Source organism: Microcebus murinus, chromosome 19 (assembly GCF_040939455.1).
Source record: "Microcebus murinus isolate Inina chromosome 19, M.murinus_Inina_mat1.0, whole genome shotgun sequence".
Taxonomy (NCBI): domain Eukaryota; kingdom Metazoa; phylum Chordata; class Mammalia; order Primates; family Cheirogaleidae; genus Microcebus; species Microcebus murinus.
This window is the reverse complement of record NC_134122.1, coordinates 16,402,404-16,426,060: the sequence shown is the minus strand read 5'-3', so window position 1 is coordinate 16,426,060 and position 23,657 is coordinate 16,402,404. Positions and strand designations below refer to the sequence as shown.

The window sequence follows — 23,657 nt, the reverse complement described above, 5'->3', positions numbered from 1 at the left end:
AGATGAAGACGGCACAGGTCGTCAGTAGGAGGGCAGCTCGTGGCTGGACTTGTCGGCCAAAGTCACTTCAAAGAATCTTCCAGCTCCCAGAACGAGCAGAGCAGATGACCACACGCCTGGGGGAGAACCAGATGGCTTCTCCAACCGGAACATTCTTCCCTAAGGATGGGCCAATGCACACAGTCCAAATGCTGGTACTTGACCTGAAAATCCTTCTGGGAGACTCCAGGTGAAAGGGCCTTGATTGCACCAGGGAGTGCAGCTAAGCCGTGGAGTTGGAACGATTGTTGGAGCAGTGAGTGCTCCAGGTGAAGCTGCTCAGTGAGTCACGAGATCCAAAGTCTGCCATGGTGAAGTAGGTGGACAACCACATTATGAGCATAAGCTCTGACCCCGATTTCCTCTAGCACATGATTTCCCTGACACCTGGTGTTGGAGATGGCAAATAAATGGGTGCAGGACAGAAGTTAGGGGCCATTACCAGGGATCAAGTAGCACAACACTTTTAGGAAGCAGGAGAGCCTGACAAATGGGCATAGTGTGCATAGGAAATGACAGGACAGGTGAAGCAAGAGGAAAGTGTATCATCTTCCTGTCAAGGGACTGGGACCAGCCCTGTGCCAAGAGGGCATGTTGAAGACATGATGTGTAAATCAGCTTTTGTGGTAGTAACAAATAGCCCCCAAATCCTCATAGATCCCCATAACAAATGTTTATTTCTTGCCTCTGAGTCTTCAGGTTGGCCATGGCTCCATGGGCATGGCTCAGCTCAGTAAGGTTCTGCTGAGCTCAGTTTGGCTCCAAGCTGTGGGTCAAGTTCAGGTCTGTTCCACACGTCCCTTCACATGGAGACGAAACTACCAAGAGGTCAAGCCAAGTTGTGCAAACACATTTAAAATTTCTGCTGGTGGAAGGTGTCGTGTCTGCTCATACTGCAATGACCAAAACCCACAGTGAGCAGAGTGGGGGAGTAGACACTACCTACTGAGATGCACTGCAAAGGCACAAGGCAGAAGGCTTGGGTGTGTAACCCTAATAAAGAGAGTAAGCACAATAGTTGGGAACAATCGTCTAGTCCATCACACATAGGAATGTGCCAGAGGGTCTCAGAGACTGCAGGGGATCCCCAAGGGCCAGGGTTCTCCTGGGAAAGGACAGCTCCCACCACTGCGTCCCTCCAGATTTCATCAGCACCTAGCTCGTCTGGCTCATAAAAGACCAGGATGGAGGTGAAAGCAAATAAAGACTTCACCTCCTGGTGAATTGCAGGTACCTCCATGCATCAGACGAGCCCATGTCCCTTTCTAAAGCAATCAGGGGCAGTGGTGGCAAAGAAGTGTAAAATAAACACCTACAGTAGCCAAAGAATCCCAGGAATTGCTGGACGTCCTGAATGGATTTGTCAAGCAGGTATGCACTTCAAGGCACACACTTTGTAGATATCCCAACAGGACACTGTGTGGCCTGGGAATTCCACAATGCTTAACTTTTTTTATGGAGAAAAGGTAATACAGATGTCTTTAAAGACCCCCCAAGAGGCAAGAATGGGCAAAGAACTTTTAAGGACAAAGAAATGCTTAATATTTAAGTTGTTTGCTGTGTTGTAACTCTCTTCCATAACACCATTTCTTCAGTAAAACCAAGTAAACACAGACACACACACACCCCAAGACACAGAAACCTCTCTCTTTGGCAATATAGCCCATCACCAGCAGCTGCAGCTAAACCCCTGGCCACCAGGACTAGAGAGAATAGCTTCGTTTGAAGTCCCACTGGTTGGGAGGCTGAAGTAACAGGACAAATTCCAACCCCCATTAAGCCAAGCTTGGTGTCCAGAGTGGGCCTGAAAGTGGGGGCCTGCAAAGGAGCTAGCTGAGGAGGGTGATGTTCAAAATATTGAAAAACCAGTATGGCACAGGTCCTGCCCAGTCAGGACCACGGCCAGCACACTGTAACCTGCATGCAAGTGACCGTGATCCCTGCATGCAGCTGGGGGAGGCTGTGGAACATGGAGATGGGAGTCCATCGGTAGGGTTGACATTGAAAGGTGAACAGCACCCGCCTGTGTGACCCGCTACTTTCCTGTGTGCAAAGGACTGCACATTTCAACCTGAGACCCTGGGGGGTCCTGCAGGGCATAAGCTAGATTTGTCTTCCTGCCTGCGGCGATCACCAATTATGTGTGCTGTGAGGCTAGCTGGCTTCCTGCCAGAGGAGGAGGTGAAGGGATTACAGCATCTCTCTCTCTCTCTGATCTAACTTATTAGGGAAGTTAAAGGACACCCATCCAGGTGGCAGCACAGCGCAGAGATAAAGAAGTCAGGGTTCAAATCCTTACTACCTGGGAGGCTGAGACAAGAATTCCTTAACCTGATCCAGAAAATGGGAAACCTCACAGCACTTCCTGCCTGGGTCGTGATGAAGACGAAATGGGCTAAGGACACCATTAAAGCCCTTATAGCAGCCTGTCCCAGAGTTGGCCTCCATAATGGGAGTCATTATTATTCTTCACAATGGGCAGAATGATCCAGAAGTCAGATCAGAAACTAACGATCAAAAGGGAAAGTGAGACACAAAAGCGACCTGGAGTTGGCAGTTCGAAGTCTGACTCAGAGGAGAGTCGTCTTTGTTAGTGTTTGCCTTTAGTCGTCCGGGACAACCCAACTAGGAAGTGGAAAGAGTGGGATCCAAGGCCTTTCTGGCAGGAATCTGTGCAGACACATTCTCATCCAGCCCCCACTCTGAGCAGCTGGCCCGGCCCAGCTAAACTGGAGGCTGGTGTCATTTGCAACAAGATAAATGATCTGTGCTTGAGAAGCAACATTAGCTGCCACTTCCCTGCCAGGGTGAAGGAAAACCAAATCAGACCCTAAATTACACTTGTAGGGCGCACCTTTCACACTGCAGTCTTTTAATTTTCTATGATAACCATGTGACATCTGAAAATACACACGAGTCTCTACAACACCTACCGATGGCTTTGTAAAATCCACCCGCTTCTTATGGAGCAGCATAGATTTTTGGAAACTCATGCAGGCTTTTCTTCTCATCTCCAGATGAGAAGTCTGCTGTGGACGGGAGACCACAGAGAGAACCCAAGAGGTGCCAGTGGAAGATCAAAAGCACCCAGGAAGCGTAACTTATCATCCGAGGAACGCCATGCCAAACAGCTTCAACTGTGCCTTTCAGAGGGTGCAATACCCAGGAACTGGCAAACACCCCTGCTGTCCCCCTTTCCGGACCCCTGACTTCCTGAGACCAATGCCAAGGTCATCCTGGCAACTTCCAGAAGTAACTTTCCCCCAGCAGGACCAGGCCAGTGGGCAGGGTTTGTTCAGCAGTGCCAATATCACATTGGTGACTGACTTACCCAAAGTATTTTTATTTCTTATTTCCACCCATCTTCCAAAGCTCAGAGCAACTTAAACCCCAAGGGCCACCACCTCCACCAAAAAAAAAGGGAGGGGGAATATTTTTGAAAGCTTAGCTGATAACTCCACAGCCATTCATCCAGCTGACTCCCAAGGAAATAGAAAGCATCTGGAAAATGTATTTTCAAATTGATTTAACGTTGAGCCATGTTAAATGTTTTAATTTCCAGGCAATGCTGCGCCCACCAGAACATCAATTAGTCCCAGCAATCAGGAACGAATATTGGCTTCTGTTGAGGGATTCATTTATTTCAGCTCTGCTAAATATTGAAGGAGGAGAAGACCAATGTAGCCTGTGGCTCCCAGGAAGTAAGACTAAGCCGGAGTAGAAACCAGATCAGGCCCTGGCTACCACAATGCCTCTCCTGCACCCTCCTCTCTTGAGAGGGGAGGCAGTAACTTGTAAGGTCTTCATGCTGTCAGAAGTCACCCTTCCTTCCCCACAGGTGCTCTGTCTCCAAGCTGGAAAATAAAAGAGGCTGAAATGGAACAGGGAAGGGCTCCCTGCGGAGGAGACTGGCTGGATTAAAAATCTGCAAGATCATTTTTAATAATTATTTTTCCTTTTGGGGCCTTTTAAATGTCAAGGCCCAGGGGTCTCTGTGCCCCAGGTGAGGCTCTTGGTCCAGGTAAGGGTCTCCCACAGTCTGAAGTGCCCTCTGTCTCAACACGCTTTGGCCAGCTGCTTGGGACACCCAAGGGGCAATGCACTCAGGCCACTCCCCACTGAGGCTTGGCCATCAGAACCAGCAGGAGGCAGCCAAGTCCAAGGCCCCGAGAGATGGGAGCTCCTGAAAGCAAACACAAGGCAAGAGTACACGTGAGGCAGGACGCAGAGGGCGGACGCATCATGCCCAGCTCCCTGAGTCTCTCTCTAGGACCACTCAACTCCAAACCTTGATTTGTTCATCTCTTAAGTGGAAGTAATGACCTTAAAGGAGTAGGAGGCAGGGGAGTGAGAATTAAACAAGATTGTGTGAATCAGCACAGTATCAGATCTGCCTTAATTGTAAGAGTCACCTGAGCAGCTTGTTAAAAATGCAAATTTTATGATCCTCCCTTGAGAGTCTGATTCAGCAAGTCTGCAAAGAGGCCCAGGAATTTGTCTTTTAAGCATCACTCCCAGGTGATTCTGATAATTAAGCAAGATTAGGAAACAAGAGATTAAGGGTCTGGCCCACAGGAAGGGTTCACCCAATGGCAGCCTTCACTCAGGCCTGTGGGGTGAATGGAAGAAGGGCATCTAGGATCTTACCTGGCTGAGGACAGGCAGAAAACATCTTTTTAAGGGGCCCTCATCACTTTCTGACACTGCTGTTTCAAGAGAAAACCAGTCCTGCCTTTCTGCGGGGGATCTGACAACATTCATCAAAATTACAAATGCACATACTCTATGATCCAGCAATCCCACTTTGAAGAGTTTATCCTACAGACACACTCAAACAGATGCAAATTATTCAAGGTCATTGGCTGCAGCATATTTTGTAACAGTAAAATATTAGAAACAACTGAAATGCCCATTTATCGAGATCTGGTTAAATACCGTTGTGGCATAGCCATAAAACCAAAAATTGCACAGCTCCTGTGTACAGATACGGAACTGCCTCCAAGGTATATTGTTAGATGAAAAATGCAAGGTGTAGAACAACGTGTATAATAAGCTTTTGTAAAAGTGTGGAGATAATCTCTATTTGACTTGCTGTGTATGCGTAGAGAATCTCTGGACGAATACATGGGAAGCTGGTAACACTGGTTGCCTCTGGAGAAGGGAACTAGGTGGCTAGGGGACAGGGGAAAGGTTTTACTACATACCTTTTTAGGCTTTAAATGTTTTGATTCGGAACATGTAGGTGCCCAAATACACAGGTTGAATTAATCAATAACAGTGAGAGGAGGGAGGATGCAGACGAAGCATTGAAATGAATTTAGTCCTTAGAGATCCTCATTCAATTGGTTCTGGGTGAAGCTGCAGGAACTAGAAGTCTGTTAAGGCTCCCCAGGTGATTTTAAAGTGCAGCCAGAGTTGAGAATCATTTATGCGAAGCTTGGTAGGGACTTTGGGTTTCAGTGCCGAATCCCCCATGACTGTCAAGAGACCCCACCCTGAATCTTAGTAACCTTTTCTCCCCAGGTCCCGTGGGGCGGACAGAGAAGGACACAGGGGCAGGGGACGGACCGGCGGCTACGCTCACCTGGGGGAGAGCACGAGGCTGGCGTCCTAGTGGGAACGGCGCTGGCCGGCGCGTCCTGCCAGGGCTGAGCCTTGGCGCCATCTAGCGCCCGCTGGAGGCTCTGCAGCTGTGCCGTGCCGAGCCGCTGGCGCTGGGCGTGGGTCACGGCCGCCGCGTTCTCCGGACCCAGGCAGGCGATCTGCTCCGCGGACAGCTCCTGCCGCGGGAGAGGGGACAGCGCCCTCAGAGCGGGCCCCTCCCCGGCTTGCCCGAACTCAGTCATCCGCCGGGGTCTGCACAACATTGCCACACCCGGGTGCCATGTGTGATGCTCTTTAAGATTGTTTCCTTAAAATTAGATCATCATTCTTTTGCTACTAAAATAAATGTTTTTAAAAATAGACAACTTTAAATGGAAATTTCCAAAAATGGAAAACCAGCAGGACTTGCCATAAGGAAGCATTAAATGGAAGCCAAAAGAAATAAAACAACATCATTGAATCCTGGCTGGATCTGTTGGCCAACAACATCTGAACCCCTGGCCCCTTGGGAGAGAGAGGAGGGAGGGAGGGAGAGAGAGAGGATATAAAAAGCATTATAGAGGTGTTACTGCTCCAAACTAAGACTTCCTCCTTGAAGTAATCAGAAGTATTAAAGGAGAGCTGAAAGAGTAGTCACGATTTTCTCACTGTGTGACTTAATGTTGTTTAATGCGATCCCAGCCAGCCACCTTCCCGAGGCTTCAGTCCTCCACCTCAGCAAACACCGGCTTCAGGCCTAACGTCCAAAAACCTGAGTCTGAGAATCTGAGCCCCAGCTCTGCCACATGCTAGCTGTGTTGAGTCAAGTAAGTTACCTAGCCTCTCTCTGCCTTTGGACCAGATGTTGGGATGACACAGAGATCTATCTCATCTCCTATGCAGATAGATTCTGTCCTTTGGCATCACTGCCTGAATACTGCCTGGTGAGTCCTGTTAGGGCTCAGTAGGGCGAAAGTGCGGCAATCTATTGGTGATGTCTGCCATGGATCACAGGAGTGGGAAATTCTGCCGGGTACACTATGCCTTTAAGGACTCTGAACAAGATGTTTTCTGAAGTCACTTCCAGCTCAAAGGATTTGGTGACTAGTTCCAGTGAGACTGGAATAAGATGGGATGGCAAGATTCTATTTTTGTAGAGGGGACTGCAAAGTCATCCTGCTTAATTTCTAAGGGCCCCAAAGAGCCTGGGAAAGGTGTTTATATTCCCTCATTCCTTTCTCTTCTCTCAGATATCCTCCTCTCCTGTCCAGGAACTTCCCTGGAATCATATTTCTCTGCTTAGAGCACTTCCCTGCACCCCACTCCAGGACATAGCTCATGCTCCTGAACATGGTGTCCTACTGGCCTGTCCAGCCTCACCTCTGGCACTCTCCACTCCAGGAGAATTAGCATCAATATTGACAGTCCTTACGAGACAGCACTTTTATGTGCACTTCCTTCTGCCTGTTCCTCCCCTTCCACCTAGCTGACCTGTCCTCAGAAACTCAGTATCACCTCCTGTCCTCCTGCCACACATACACACAGCATAGGTGCCCTTCTGGCTTATGTCTGCCGTCAACACAGGGTCTGTTTTGCAGGAATTACCTATTTTTCCAATGTTGCTGACTTGTGACCCGCAGGCCAGACTGAATCTCTAGGCCTACTGCACTGTGTTTTCAAAAAATTAATTCAGATTGGCTGCCAACATTTAATTATCAAGAGATTCCATATGAGACTGTTTGGCTTCTTCTAGAAAAAAACAAAAAGGAAGATTCAGCAAAACTGGGCCCACATGGTCGCACTGCATTAATGTGCTAGAGGTAAGAAGCAGCCTCCCCTTTATACAGGGCTCTCTAGTTCACTCGGTTCCTACCCAGCCCACTGCACTACTCTATGTTACCTTCCAGGCTCCTCAAAGGCAGTGTTATCACCCCTTCACCAGGGCACCCCAAGGTGCACCTAGCCGGAGCCTACTGCAGAGTAGGTGGTCAAGTAGCTACAACTGCACTCCAAACAAGACCAAAAGAAAGTGTTTAGCAAGGACCAAAAGAAAGTGCTTAGCACAATGGCAGCATCCAAGACCACATTGCCTGTCCCATGCAGAGTGCCCCAAAGAGGAAGCAGGTATTTAAGGAATGCTCATTTATGGCTCCTATGCCTGCTGTGTGCTGGGAGCTGTTCAGGGTGCTGAAGTAGTTCAAGGTTGGCTGTCTTGAAATGAACCAGGGGTGTGGCATCTTGGGAGTTTGTCTAGCCTGGTTTGTGTGCATTATCCACGAGTGGTGGACAGGATGTGTTCCCATATTGCCCAGCAAGCAAAGACACCAGGGAAACTCATTTCTCATTAGTGCAGACTGCCCCCTGCAAACATGCTCCTAATCTTGTACACAGACAGGAAGCAAGGATCTCTCACTGGATCTCCTGCTTTTCTTACTTCAATTCACACAATTCTACCCTTTCAATTTTTTTCATATCCCTATTATGGATTTCTTAATACTTTTCTTTCAATTAACTAAAATAGTTTACTTGAATTTATTATAAAAGGAAATGTTATACAGGTCCACAATCCCTCATCTGCCATTCTTAAGTCCAAAAAGAAGTCTGAAAACTGGAAGTTTTTTCCCAAAGTTTAAGACAAACTTATTTATCAGCAAAACTTGACCTGAATTGCTATGAAGTTATTTATTTATAGTCTCTATTTATTTTAATTAGTGTGACTTGTCAGACATTTCTTTGCAGAAATATGAATGTGTTTGGTTTACATGGTGCTTTCCCAAATACTGCTGGGAGTGTTAAGTTACAAGCAGTCTATGCACAGGGTGATCTTTTAAAAATCTGAATAATTCTGGATTCTTAAATATATCTGTCCACAAGAGTCTTGCATAGGGTTTATGAACCTTTCACACCACCATAAATAGAAAATCAGTAGCATTTGCTATGAAGAGAAGGTGGCCATTAAAGTAAATATAATTAAAATGTAAATTGAAAATATAACAAAAAACTTAAAAAAAAAACCTATAATTATCTTGCGAGCATCTATTGTTGGCATACAGGTCTCCTCTGGCCCTATCAGCAGATGCCTGATTGCAAACCCCTAAATTCCAAGGCCTGTCCGTCCCTGTGTGGTTTGAAATAGGGTCAAGCTTCCCATTTCTCCTTGAAGAACTGAGCACCTACTTTGAATATCTCATCAGGAAGGCATTTTATTGCTGATGGCTGGAAATACGGCATCAAATCCTTGTCGAGCATCCGGAGCTCTGCTTTAGTTAATCCAGCTGGGGAGAAAAAGGAATCACGAGGGTTTAGTTCAAGCCATCGGAACTGCGCTTGTTTTATTAATGGTGCTGCATAATGTACAGTTCTGCGTGTTCTAGGCAAGCATCATTCCGTACAAAAGGCCCTGAAAATCACACTGGGGAATCGAGTACCTCAATCAACTCAGAAAAAAAAAAAAGTGGGTCACATTAGCCCTGATTGGCCACCTACAGTGAAATGTAGGCCCAGAAGAGCTTCAATTTACACACTTTCAAATTGTGTATAAACCTATTATAGGGGCCAATTAAATCACATTCTAAACTAGTGTTTTTCAAACTGTAGTGTACACAAGAATCACCAGGAGAGCTTGTTTAAAAGCATATTTGCAGACCCACCCTCTGCAACTTCAAATCATGAAGTCTAGGTTCTACTTAATTCCATCAATGTTTTCTACATGTAGCCAAGAATTATTTTATTTTATTTTATTTTTGTCCCCAGAGGTAAGTTTGGAAAGGGAGAGAAAGGCATGCTCAGGGTGCCACTTACCTGCAATGGTCCCAAGCTCCTGCAAGACAGAGCTGGTCCACTCAGTGGGATCCCCAAATACAACCTCTGCCTTCCTTTTAAACTCGGCCAAGACATGGGTGCTGCAGAGCAGGGTCCCAATTCTGGCCACTACCACCCTGGTTAAAGAAGGACAGATGAACTTGGGGAACTCTCCAGCCAAAAAAAAAAAAAAAAATCATATTCAGAACATAGCAGGGCTCAGCACCAAGAGAGGGTCCAGCTAATCCCACTCCCTGTTTTAGCCCAGAAATGTTCAAAGCATCAGGAAGTGGAGAACATCTTGGTGGATGGATAGATGAATTAATAAGTCATTTGCCATTTTTCACATTAGCATTTTGGTTACCTGAATTCTGAGATCTTTATAAGTGGGATTTCAGTGATGTTCATAGCACACAGGGTTGCACCAAGGCCCACTAAATGAAAGCTCTTCAGATCCTGGATACTATAGCCTGAATCATCCAAGAACCCTTGCAGAATGGATTTAGCCTATAAACAATGAGAAAGGATAGAAGATGAACTATCCAAGGATGATCAGGACCCCAATGCCTGTGAGGGTAAGTGAGCTGTTGCCATAGACTCCTGACCATAACCCTCCCTGCTATAACCCTCTGGAATCCCACTCCATTTCATCTTGGCCACTACATCCAGATTAATAATGTCCTTAAGATGCTGCTTCAACTGAGTATGCACCCTGATCTATGGAGGTGTCTTTAGGCAATGAATCTCCTGTATACTTCACTGATATTAAAGGCAGCTGTGTGCTGGGTCTGTTGCTTATTTCTGAAGGTCGTTCTTATGACCTTCAGACAGTTTGGACATTCACGTTCTTTTGTATCTGAATCAAAAAAATTTCCAGCATCTGTTTCCACAAATTTCCAACAAAATCTTTTAATTTCCTGCCTCCCTGCCTTTGCACAAGCCAGTCCTTCCATCTGAAATGCCCTTCTGCATTTCTGTTAGAATCCAGCCATGCTTTTATTTTTGGGGTCGATTCAAATGTCACCTTCTTCATGACAGTTCAGCCAGAATGAATTTTTCTTCCTCTATGGTCCTACAGAAATATATTTGCCCCTTGCTCTTCAATTCCAGAGACAGAGTAGCATATGAAATGCCATGGTGTTAAAGCATTTAAAAATGAGCCTTTATTTAAGGGTGCTGATGTGTAGGGTCTCTGTAATTCTATCATAGTGGCTGTACATTCTTCATTACTTCCTCTGGAGAGCCACCCCTCCCACACTCTTACTTCATGTAGTTCAGTCAAAACAAACTGCTCCCTGAGTTCCAGGAGTGATGATATGGCCCAATTCTGGCCAATCAAGTCATCTCTTAGCCTGGCTGCAGGGACTGGTTCTGGATTGGGCATGTGATCCAGCCAGAGCCAATCAGAACTTTGGCTGGAACAATTAGAAGTGTTTTCTTTTCTCTGGACTTGAACTTAGAAGGATATACATGAGGACCTTCCAGAACCCACCACATGGAGGAGAGACCCTTCCTCTCAATGAAGCCAACAGAAAGAAAAGAAGAGTCCAAAAAAGATGGTGAGTGACAGAGTCCCAATAACAGTGTTGAAGCTCCTGGAGCCAGTTACCTGAACTCTATCCCTGAACTTTTAAGTTATGGGGGTCAATAAATTCTTTTCTTGCTCAAGCCAGTTTGTGTTGGGTTTTCTGCCACTTGTAACTAAGCAAGCCCTGATTCATTTGATCCACCTATGTTGGATCTGAGGAAGCATCCAAGCCAATCCCTCGGTGATGAGCTATATAATAAAGCCTAGATCCCACAGTGCTCATGGGGGAAAGTGGAAAGATTGCAAGAGTCACAAAGCAAAGATGGGAAGGAGACATCCAAGGACACATCTCCTGAATAAGAGTGAAAGTCACCAAGATAGAGTCAATCTTCCCTTCCCTAACATTAGTCATCCCCATCACACGATACGGATCCTCACAGTGTTGAGAGGAAGTGTTGAGAAAGATTGTGAAATGTTGCAGTAGAGTCCAGTTTTCATGTGGCTGTGGCTTCCTGTCCCTTAGGTCTGTTTAAATGCTTCCTCCTCAGAGAAGATTGCCCTCTGGACTCCTCCATCTCAGTCTCCCTCCCCACTATCCCTAGGAGCACCTTCTCCATATTCTGCATCAATTATCACAATGTTTTTAATTTTTAGTTTTGATCACTCATTTTTTGTCTGTGTCACCAAGCAGACTCCCCAAAGACAAGGACCATATATGGGTAGTTCAACGTTGTGTCCCCAGCACCTATCACAATGCCTGCCACACAGTAGGAGTTCAATAAGTACTTCTGAGTAAATGAATGAATGAATGAATATCTGAGGGAGCGACCTATAGAAGTCATAGGCAATATACTCCTTTGAAATGCATCGTTTTGCTACCTTCATGTAATGGCCTGGCTTCAGGGAGATTTCCTATGTTTCTGCAAACCAGACTGATCGGTGTCTTTAGTAAGTTGTTCTCTATGATTATAAGGCTCATAGCTACTACTGGGGCGAGGGGATGTTCAGTAATACCATTATTAGACATGAATGTCTTTGCCTGAATTGGAACGTGTACCCAAAGTAATAATAGCTAACATTTATTGAATGCTTACTGTATGTTGGCACAATTTTGACCACTTTATACATACTATCTCATCTAATCCTCCCAACAGGAGGTAAGTATTAATATTATCCCTATTTCACAGATTAGCACACTGAGGCACAGAGAGCACAGAGAGATTTAGCAATGAGGCCAAGGTCACACAGCTAGAAAATAATGGTTCTAGGCTCAAAACCCAGGCAGGCTGACCCCAGAGCCTACTCTCTTAGCTAGTGAAGATGTGTGATCATGGAGAAAAGATGGAGATTCAAGTCAGCCTTTAGTTTTTTCTTATTAAGTCTTCATAACCGGGTTTCACTAGTTGACTCATAGCAATTTGTGCTCCCCAACTATCAGGCATGCTCATTTTAAGATGAAAGTGCAAAAATACAATTCAAATAAAATTACTTTGATATGTGGTATTAAATTGTCCTTGCCACCGAAACCCAGAAAATGCAAGCTCAGCCTGTAAGGTGATAAGTCAAAATACATTTCCTTGAATGACTAGACCAGAGTATATGTAATGATTCCAAGACAATTAATACCAACACTTTTAGGCAATATTAACTGCTGAAAAATGAAAAGCTGTAAGATTTCAATCTCTCTGTTCATCTCTCTGGCTTCTATAATGGTTTTTTTCCCTTATATTGGTTTTTAAGCTGAACTATCTGTTAATGTAGTTCCATCAGGTCTGACTATTAATCTAGAAACATGCATTTAAGGGTTTGATTGGGAGCTAAAGTTGAGGAACTGACTGCAAATGATATATGCAAATGTTAGGTTTTCATATCCTCTTCAAACATATTGATAAATCTCACTGCCATCCACGGGAATTAAAATTGGTGCAAAAGGAAAGAGATACCCTAGTTTCTCAGTTGGATATATTTTTCTGTTTCTCCCAGACTGCAAATAGAATGATTTTAATAGCAGAAGTGTGATATGGCACTTCTCAAACTAGTCAAAACCAGTTTTAGAGTCACAGAACCACAAGATTATTGAATATCCGAGTGGAAGGAACCTCACGTTGTTGGGTCTAACCCTCTCGTCTTGCAGATGAGGAAACCAACCCAGAGAAAGGGAGCGTGATGATGATGATGACAATGACAACAATGGCAGTGATGACAACAACAATGAAAACAACTAATTTTTATTGACTACTATGGTATGTACCAGATATTGTTCAAAATGTTTTCTATGTATTAACTCATTGAATTTTCACAGCCAGGCCCTCCATGTTTCCCAACTCCAGGGGGCACCATTCGCCCTGTACTCTGTTTAAATGGCACCACACAGAGTCAAAGGACAAGCACAACCTTGCTTACAAAAAGCTCATGAGAGCAGGGGACGTGTGTTGCTTTTGCCTGCTCGGCATCCATTCTCCCCATGTTTAATAGCAACGCCACACTTTTTCTTTGGAGAACTACCCTGTATTATAATGGCTTCCTACTGCTGCTGTAACAAATGACCACAAAATCAGTGGCTTAAAACATACATATTTATTGCCTGACACTTCCGGAGATCATACACCCTAAAATGGGGCAGCAGGGTGTGTTCCCTCTGGGGGTTCTAGGGAGAATTCATTTAATTGCTTTTTCTAGCTTTGAGATGCCATCTGCATTCCTTAACTCGTAGCCCCATCCTCAGTCTTAAAAACCAGCAGCAAAGCGCCTTGAAATCTCCTTCCGCATCCCTCTGCTTCCCTTATCACATCATCCATATCTGTGGCTCTCGGGCCTCCCTTTTAGGACCCTTGTGATTACATCAGGCCCACTCAAGAAATCCAGGATAACCTCCCCTTCTCAAGATCCTTAAATTAATCACATCTTCGGAGTCTCTGTAGCCACATAAGTAACACAGTCACAGGTTCCAGGGGTTCATACGTGGACATCTTTGGGGGGCTTTAATCAACCTACCACATACCCTAGCCCACTCTGAGCCCATGTTGCCATGGTGAGATGGACTCACTCCCTTTTGCAGGCCTGGATTGCATGGGGGTAGGCAACGATATGACTGGAGTTAATGCTGGGACTTTTTCAAAAACTAATAAAGAGGACCATTTTCGTAAGGTAGCTAATTAGGTAGTATATAAGCCCAGTGCTGAAAGTGACCACCAAGAGAGAGCTGCCTGAGAAGGAAGATAACATAGAAGAGCTAAGACTTCCCTTTCCAGCAGTACCGTGGATTAGTCATCCTCAAATTCTCTCCCAGTTGAAAAAATTAAAATTCTGGGGAGAACTTCTTTATCTCGTGAAGGATTAATTGACACAGGAATTGTCCTCCCACCATAAGCAACTAGAAAACTGAACAAAATATAAGAAACAACTGTATCCAAATATTAACAAAGAACCATAATTCTAAAAGAAGGAAAACAAACAAAGTGAGCCCTACAATTGCCCTCACTTACTGCCCTAAGGCCATTTCCAGGCCATGGATCAGAAAGGGGAACCTAAACAAGCCCAGTGATCCAGCTGAGTTGAAGATACAGAGATCCAAGTTCAGAGTCCAGGGCACCTATCATTTGTGGGCAAAGTACTGGATAGGAGGAAACTGCATAGAGAAAGAGTTCCAGAAATCTGAAGATATGCCTTCTTGAATACTAAGTGCTTATTTGCACATGCAAGTAATAAAATTCCACATAGGCAAGGAAAGAGTCATCAGAAAATCGTAGGCTGAGCAAGCCCCACAGCTCATATCAAGACAGAAATAGTTTACATTCCCACCAGCCAGAGTGGAGAGGTATTGAAATACATGGAGCATTAGGCAGAATCTTCAAAAAGAATCATTTCTCAGTAATGGGGGTAAATTAACCACAGAATAAAAGTCACTCTGGATTCACTCTAATAAAGCTCAAAAGGATGCATAAAAAGGATCAAACTGACTTGAAAGTAACTTAAATGTATGCCAGAACAAAAGCCCAATACTCTTTGAAGGAATACTACTAAATCAAGCACTCAACAATGTAAAATTCACAATGCCCATTATCCAAATAAAATTATTAGGCTTCAAACAAGCAAAAAAATATGACTCATAACTAAGAGAAAAATCAGTCAATAAAAACAGACTCAGAAATGACAGTGATGATGAAATTAGCAGCAAGGATATGAAAGCAGCTATTATAAACACTGTATGTTCAGAGATATAAAGGAAAACATAGGCAAAACTAAGAGAGAAATGGAATATTTAAAAGACCCAGTGGCATCTACCAACCTGTCCTGGGGTCCATTCTGTCTGCTGGCTCAGGGAAGCCACAGTGTCTATGGAGCTGAGGTCCAGCTGCTCCAGCTCACTCTCATTAAGAGCCAAAGCAATGCGTCCCATGGAGACGATATGGTGTTCTCTCCAGTATAAAGGCGTGTCCCAAACCTTTGGGTGAAAGAGAAAATAGATTAGACTGAACATTAGTGATGGTATTTACTGTGATCTGAGTGTTTGTGTCCCTCCACCAAATTCACACTTTTAAACTTAATCCCCAGTGGTAGTATTAGAAGGTAAGGCCTTGGGAGATGATTAGGTTGTGATGGGGGAGCCCTCATGAATGGAATTAGTGCCTTATAAAGGAGACCCCAAAGAGCTAGCTAGTCCCTTTCTAACATGTAAAGACACAGTGAGAAGGCTCCATCTATGAGAATCAAGTCCCCACCAGACACCGAACCTGCCAGCACCTTGGTCTTAGAACTCCCATTCCCCAGAACTGTGAGAATTTTCTGTTTATAAATTACCCAGTCTAAGATATTTTGTTGTAGCAGCCTGAACAAAGACATCATTTAAAACAGATATAGGGAGCTCTATTGTACAGCATAGTGACTATAGTTAATAATAATATACAGTGTTCTTGAAAACTGTGAAGAGAGTAAATCTTAAATATTCTCACAACAAAAAATGACAAGTATGTAAGGTAATGGATATGTTATTTTGCTTCATTTAAGTATAAATTATTTAAGTATATATACACTATATATATATATCAAAACATCCTGTTGTACACTATAATATATACAACTTTTATATGTCAACTATACCTTCATAAAAAATTTTAAAAGACTTAGGGTAAATCTTTTTGTTGTTGTTGTTGTTGTTTTGTTTTTTTTTTAGAGTGGGTGCCGTGGCGTAAGTCTATCTCACAGCAAACCTCAAACTCCTGGGCTCAAACAATCCTACTGCCTTAGCCTCCCAAGTAGCTGGGACTACAGGCATGCGCCACCATGCCCGGATAATTTTTTCTATATATATTAGTTGGCCAATTAATTTCTTTCCATTTATAGTAGAGACGGGGTCTCACTCTTGCTCAGGCTGGTTTCCAACTCCTGACCTTGAGCAATCCGCCCACCTTGGCCTCCCAGAGAGCTAGGGATTACAGGCGTGAGCCACCGTGCCCGGCCAATCTTCTTAATATATAAAGCTCTCTTATAAATCAATAAGGAAAGTATGATTACATTTGTTTTTAAAAAGAAACAAAAACCATCAACAGGTAATTCACAAAAGAAGAAGTAAACATATGGGGAAAAGTTTATTCTCAGTTATAATTAAAGAAGTATCCACCTTGAATGGGTTGAAGAAAAAATGTTTAATTTAAAATAAAAAAACAAAAAAATGTACATTAAAAACAATCAAAGAGCATGTTGGCTCATTATATTGACAAGGAGTAGAACAATCATCATTTATGATGCTAGAAAGATATGAGGAAAAGGATACCCTTGTTTTTTGTGGTCGAGAATATAAATTGGTACACATTTTTGAGAGGGCAATTTGGCTATCTGTATCAAAGAGTTTTAAAATATTTATACTCTTTGACCCAGAAATCCCACCTCTGGGAATTGAGCCTAAGTAAATAATGAGACCAGTGCCCAAAGATTTATGTATAAATGCATACCTGAGGCATTAAAAAACACAAACAATCTAAAAGTCTAACAATTAGCTAAATAAATAAGGATCAATGGAGGCTAAGGCAGTAGGATTGCTTGAGCCCAGGAGTTTGAGGTTGCTGTAAGCTAGGCTGACACCATGGCACTCACTCTAGCCTGGGCAACAAAGCAAGACTCTGTCTCAAAAAAAAAAAAAAAAAAAAGGATCAATCATAAATGAAATGCAGTTGTCCTTCGGTATTCACTAGGGATTGGTTCCAGGACCCCACAGATACCAAAATCCAAGGATGCTCAAGTCCCTTATATAAAATGTTACTGTGTTCACATGTAACCTACACACACACATCCTCCAATATACTTTAAGTCATCTCTAGACTACTTATAATACTCAATACAATGTAAATGCTATATAAATAGTTTTTATACTATATTGGGTGTTTTTTTGGTTTTGGTTTTGGTTTTTGAGACAGGGTCTCACTCTTTTGTCTGGGCTAGAGTGCAGTGGCATCATCAGAGCTCACTGCAACCTCAAACTTCTAGACTCAAGCAATCTTTCTGCCTCAGCCTCCCCCATAGCTGGGACTACGGGCATGAGCCACCATGCCTAGCTTATTTTTTCTTTTTCTTTTCCTATTTTTCTTTTTTTTTTTTTGTAAAGATGGGGTCTCACTATGTTGGTCAGACTGGCCTCAAACTCTGGCCTCAAGCTATCCTCCTGCCTCAGCCTCCCAAAATGCTAAGATTACAGACATGAGCCATCACACCTGGCCTGGTTTTCATTTGTTTTGTTGTTGTTGTGTTGTTGTATTTTTATTTGGGGGGTCCAAATATTTCCAATCTGTGATTGATTGCATCTGAAGATGCAGAACCTGTGGATTAAGAAAGCTAACTGTATTACATAGCTATTTAAAATACTGATATGGATTTATATTTCTGACAGAAAAATATGTACTCTGTACTGTTGGGTGTGGAAGGCCAGTTGTTGAATAATAGATGATGGTGACACCACTTTTTGTCACATATATGTGAATACACATGAAATATACATATGAAATATATAACTATATTTTATACACATACACAGAAGTCTGGGAAGCTTCAGATGAATATACTAAAATATCAACAGTGCTTATCTCTTAGTAAAAAATTATGACTGATTTTCTTCTTTATAATTTTCTGACTTTTCTACAATAAACTTGATTTACATAAAAAATAGTTATAAATATAGTATTAAGAAATGTAATTTTTTTAACCCCCTGAAGGTAACTAGATACTCCACAACTATCTGCACAGCTAAAACAAGTCACTCAAAGGGACCTTTTTAATGATGGCAAACTACTTCCAGTGCTCTTTACTCCTTTCCGCTATGTTTTCAGATGAATTTGCAACAGATTCTAAGAAAAGCCAGTGCGAGCAGCAGCTGGAGTTCCCCAAGTGAAGGAAGAAAGGCACAATTCCTGAGAACCAGCTTGGTCAGAGCCATGAGAACAGCCACAGAACCTGCTTTACTGAGCACCTGCTAGATGCCAAGACACATCTCATCCTGTTCTCTGCCATGGCCCTAAGAGGGAGGAACTAGTTCTTGCCCCGTTTCTCAGATGAGGAGATCACAACCACATCCCTGAGCTGATGCAGTGAAATTTCAACAGGATAATGCATGCGAAAACTCCTCGAGGAGAGCTCAATGTGCAGAAACGCTGATCTGGTTTTGGGTGTGGGTTTCCCCCCCTGTTTAATGTTTCGTCCCCGAGGTGGGCTTCACCTGTACTGCCTTCTCCTTCAGGGCCAGCAGCTGAGGCAGGCTGAACCCCTTCACAGCCCCCAGCAGCTCCACGTTCCTGATGAATGTGTCTTCCTGTAGGCAGAGCAGGTCCTCCGGGGCCCAGCAGGCATTGGCTTCAGCCAACTTGAAGACATCGTCTGAAGAAGGAGCCGGGACTCCATGGCAACCTGAAGAAAGCGGAGATGCAGGGAAGGAGCAGAGGAAAGAATTTCAGGAAATGTTAGTCTGTTTCTTTATTGAAATGAATAATTTCATCCGCCAGTAAGATGTATTCACGAGAGGCAGTATAGTGTAGAAGTTAAAAGCAGAGACCCAGGGACCAGTATGAATCCCACTTCTGCCATTTCTTGCTAATTACCTGGTAACAAAATCATGGAAATGCCAGCTTTTTGTACTTCCACATGCACAAAAGCTTTGCAACATTATAACTGGTCTACAAACCCCTTGAGGCCAATAAGAGCGGGTGGTAAACAGTTCTGACTTTAGATTCAAATCCAAAACTATTCAGCCCCTCTGTACTCAGTTTCTTTGTCTATAAAATAGGGATTAAAATCACCCCCTAGGATAGTTGTGAAGACTAAATGTGTTATATATATATAGCACTTAGTGCCAGGCATACAGTAAGCACTCAATACATGTTAGGCATTAGCCAACCACACCAGCCTCTACTTACCACTCCTCTCTCACTCCTGTCACCCTCCCTCTGCCTGGAAGACTCTAATTCCAAGTATACACATGGCCCACGCCATACTTCCTTGGGTCTTCATTCAAATGTCACATTCTCAATGAGATCTTCCTTAATGGTTCTCTTTTCACATGACAATCCCCCTGCTGACACTCCGGACTTCTTTCCTTTGCTTTATTTTCCTTCTTGGCATTTATCATACAACATACTGCAAGCATGCATTTTACTTATGTGCAGAATTTAATGTCTGGTTACTCCCCATTTGAAAGGAAGCTTTGTGAGGGCAGGGATTTCTGTTTTGTTCACATAGTCAGTGCTCAATAAACATTTGTTGGATGAATGAAAAAGCAAGCACTCACTGTCAACTATTATTATATTGGGTCTGATTAACTTTGTTTCCTTGTGGCTGGCACAAGTCCATACTTAGTGGGTGCACAGTAATGATAATAAAAAATATCTCAGCAAGATAATAAAAAATATCTTAGCAAGCAGTTCCTACATGCCAGGCACTGTTGTGAACATGTTTATAGGTTTAAACCTATTAATCCTCACAATAACCCATTGAGGTAGAGGCTTTCATTATCCCCATTTTACAGAGGATGAAAACTGAGGCACAGAGAGGGCAAAGAGCTTACCCAAAGTCACACAGCCACTAAGTGGCAGGCTTGGGAGTCCCATCCCTGAAATGTGTAACCACTAATCCATGTTGGTCCTTTAAGCCAATCCTATTGAAGTGCTTGTTGAGCATATTCACTCATTACACCTATTCGCCTGGGTAAGACATGTGGGACATGATTCCAAATCACATTACAAAGATATAATTCTTTTGCCCATGGATTTTTAGTCTATTGCTTTGCAAACATTTCATCCAGTTCCCTGAACAAGGAGGCCTCTTGATGTTGGAGACTCAGTCCAGAACACGGCCACCCTGGCCCAGGCTCACGTGCCCAAGAAACACTCACCAGGAATGGCATCAGAGCTAGGACTCCCATCACTACTGTTCCGAACAGAATCAAAGACAGCCCAGAGGAATTCTCTAGGGGGCAGGGTCCCAGCCAACTTGGAAGCTGTTTGTTGAAGCATATCAGGAAACTGCATGATTTTAAAGAACATGAAAGAAGAGGGACAAATACTAATTAAAGCATATTAAGATTTAAATCAGAATTTAAATCATAACACTACTTGCTGCCTCAGTTTTTTTTTATAGCAGCTTCTCACATAAATTTAATCTCTAGTCCAACAAATGTGATCTCTATAAAGAATCCTATAAAAAGATGCTCAACCTTAATAATAATCCAATAAATGCTAAATAACATAAGCATATATCCCTTTTTACCCATCAGATTGCCAAAAATAAGATAAAGGGATAATAGTTAATGCTGGCCAAGCTGCGTACTCATTTGTCTGTGGGACTGTTAAATGGTGCATCATTACCAGAGCAAGCTGATAATATTCACAAGAACTGTAAGCATGCCTACCCCATATTGGTTTGGTGCTATTTTAAAATTTTTATATTTATAAATATTTTATATTTATCACTAAAAGGAGATAAAGAAGGGTTATGTCTGGATTCTGGGTAGAGAACGGGGGGGTTGGGTTCCCATGGAGAAGGTGCCATTTCTCAACTAGAACTAACACACTTTGTCAAGACTTGCGATGTCATTAGGAGACCTGCCCATGAGCCCAGAGAATTCATCTCTGCATACAGAGAGTCACTGTGTCCCACCTGCCCAAAGAGTCAGCACCTCAGTTTATGTAGTTCCTGGTTCTATTCTCATCTTCAGAATTAGAGTCAGGCCCTACGTGGCTGGCCTACTTCTGCCCCTTTGAGCCTTGGTCATGTGACTTGCTCTGGCCATTGGAATTTGGCATAAGTGACAGCATGTCATTTTCCAGCCCTAGCCATAAGGAAAGCTGTACTCATCCATTCCCTTTTTCTGGAATTTCAGTCCTTCACAGTGAGAAGCAGCAGCTCCAGATAGCCTAGGTCCCAGAGACAGCCTTATAGAGCAGGGCTGCCTCAGGGACCCACAAATCAGTTAGCGAGAACTAAAGCTTATTGTTATATACCAGTGAGACTGTGTGGCTTTGTTATGTAGCAAAAAATGACTGATTTGTGCTCTGCATGTCTCTTGGCCTAGACTGTTTAACTCTTAGAGAGTCACTTCAAGCAGAGTTCTATGCCCAAAGCTGATATACAATAAAGACTAGTTTTTGCATTAAATGTGTTTGCATATGTGACTACATACATTGGACATACATGTGCCTGGGCATAGGGCACTGGTGGGTGTAAATGCAGACATGCATGTGAGACATACACAAATGGCAGAGTGGTAGCTAAATGACAGCTCCCAGGCTGCATCCATCTGCCTAGAACACCATGATAAAGGCCCATAGTTCATTTAGCTGCTGCCTCATTTCCTTTTCCTAAAGCTTGTGCATCCTGACATGGAGCTGGAAACATCTGAGCCCTCTGAGACAGAGAAGAAGATTCCAGAATCACAGACTGGCAGCAAACCAAATGGTATGTTACTGACCACACTTTCTCTCCCCTTTAAATTCCTTCACCCTCTTAATATGGGGCACAGAGGTACCTTTGTGGCAATAGGGCTTAATTCATCAGCTGAGAAAAGTACTAGAAAGGGTCCCAAGTCCTTTGTAGTCTCAGCTGTCCAGTTCTGAGGAAGTCTAAAAAGAGATAATAAACAGTAAAATGAAAAGCCATGCTATGGTGGGCATCTGTTGCCCTTTTGCCCCCACATCCTTTCTTTCAGGAACAGACCATCTTCATACTTGGAGAGGCTGTCAATCACACACACTCACTTCCCTGACCAAGAAAATCATGTGATATAGGCTGACCAATCAGAGTTATGCCTGGGAATTTTGATGGAACTACCAAAGAAGCTCTCTTTTTTCTGGTATCTCTCATAGTAGAGAGAATATTGGAAGATATTCCTGTCACCAAGTGGAGAAAATAAAGGCCATACCAAGGAACATAAATCTGAGGGATAGAGGAACATATTCCTGATGACATCATTTGAGACCCCAGATCCTGCCATGCCTGAAATCCACCCCTATAGTCTTCCATTACATTCCATTTCTAAACTCAATAAATTCTCATTTAGTTTGAATTGAATTATTGAGTTTCTGTCATTTACATCACATTGTTTCCTTCCTCTCCTTCCTCAATAGAAGAATAATAACATACTCGTTTCTTTTAAATTACCATAAGTCTTCTCTTATAGCAAGAAAAAAGCTTGTCTGCAATGAGATATCACTTATCTCCAGTAAGAATGGCCTTTATCAAAAAGTCCCCAAACAATAAATGTTGAGGTAGATGTGGAGAGATAGGAACACTCCTACACTGCTGGTGGGACTGGAAACTAGTTCAACCTCTGTGGAAAGCAATATGGAGATACCTTAAAGCGATACAAGTAGATCTACCATTTGATCCGGCAGTCCCATTACTGGGCATCTACCCAAAAGATCAAATGACACTCTACAAAAAAGACACCTGCACTCGAATATTTATAGCAGCACAATTCACAATTGCAAAGTTGTGGAAACAACCCAAGTGCCCATCAATACATGAGTGGATTAATAAAATGTAGTATATGTATACCATGGAGTACTATTCAGCTTTAAGAAACAATGGTGATATAGCACCTCTTGTATTTTCCTGGATACAGCTGGAACCCATTCTACTAAGTGAAGTATCTCAAGAATGGAAAAACAAGCACCACATGTACTCACCAGCAAATTGGTATTAACATAGCAACACCTAAGTGGACATATAGGAATAACATTTTATCCGGCATTGGGCAGGTGGGAGGGGGAGGAGGGGATGGGTATATACAAACATAATGAGTAACATGTGCAACGTTTGGGGGATGGACACGCTTGAAGCTCTGACTCAAGGGGGGAGAGGGGAATGGGCAATATATGTAACCTTAACATTTGTACCCCCATAATATGCTGAAATTAATTTAAAAAAAAAGAAAAAATCTTTTCTCATGAACCTGGCAAGGTAACAGCACTGACCCAGAATCCACTGTTATTTCTAGACAGACTATAAATATCTACAGCAAAAGTGCACCACACTATCTTTGGAGACATCTCTAGAAAAGGTCTTCCCAATTAGCACTAAGAGCCCCTCTCTAGGATCAAGGCAAATCACCCTGGTCAAATAGCCTCCACTCTTATTTCTTTGATAAAGACATTATACCACTAGACTAGAAGTTCCATGAGAGCGAGAACCATGCCTATCTTAATAACCACTGTACGTTCAGTCTTGG

The 23,657-nt window shown here is 43.2% G+C and overlaps 1 protein-coding gene across 1 annotated transcript in view; it reads right to left on the bottom strand.

The window, feature by feature from the left end:
- Window positions 1–3,620: 3,620 nt before the first annotated feature.
- Window positions 3,621–23,657, bottom strand: part of OTOA (otoancorin) — a 57,374-nt gene continuing 37,337 nt past the window's right edge. Inside the window, exons 20-28 of the mRNA XM_075994882.1 lie at window positions 21,957–22,050; window positions 20,325–20,454; window positions 18,657–18,844; window positions 15,240–15,395; window positions 9,788–9,930; window positions 9,424–9,560; window positions 8,800–8,897; window positions 5,624–5,819; window positions 3,621–4,222 (exon numbers count right to left, since the gene is read on the bottom strand). Coding sequence (XP_075850997.1) covers window positions 4,143–4,222; window positions 5,624–5,819; window positions 8,800–8,897; window positions 9,424–9,560; window positions 9,788–9,930; window positions 15,240–15,395; window positions 18,657–18,844; window positions 20,325–20,454; window positions 21,957–22,050 — 1,222 coding nt within the window. The 3' untranslated portion in view covers window positions 3,621–4,142. The remainder of the gene's footprint in view (window positions 4,223–5,623; window positions 5,820–8,799; window positions 8,898–9,423; window positions 9,561–9,787; window positions 9,931–15,239; window positions 15,396–18,656; window positions 18,845–20,324; window positions 20,455–21,956; window positions 22,051–23,657) is intronic.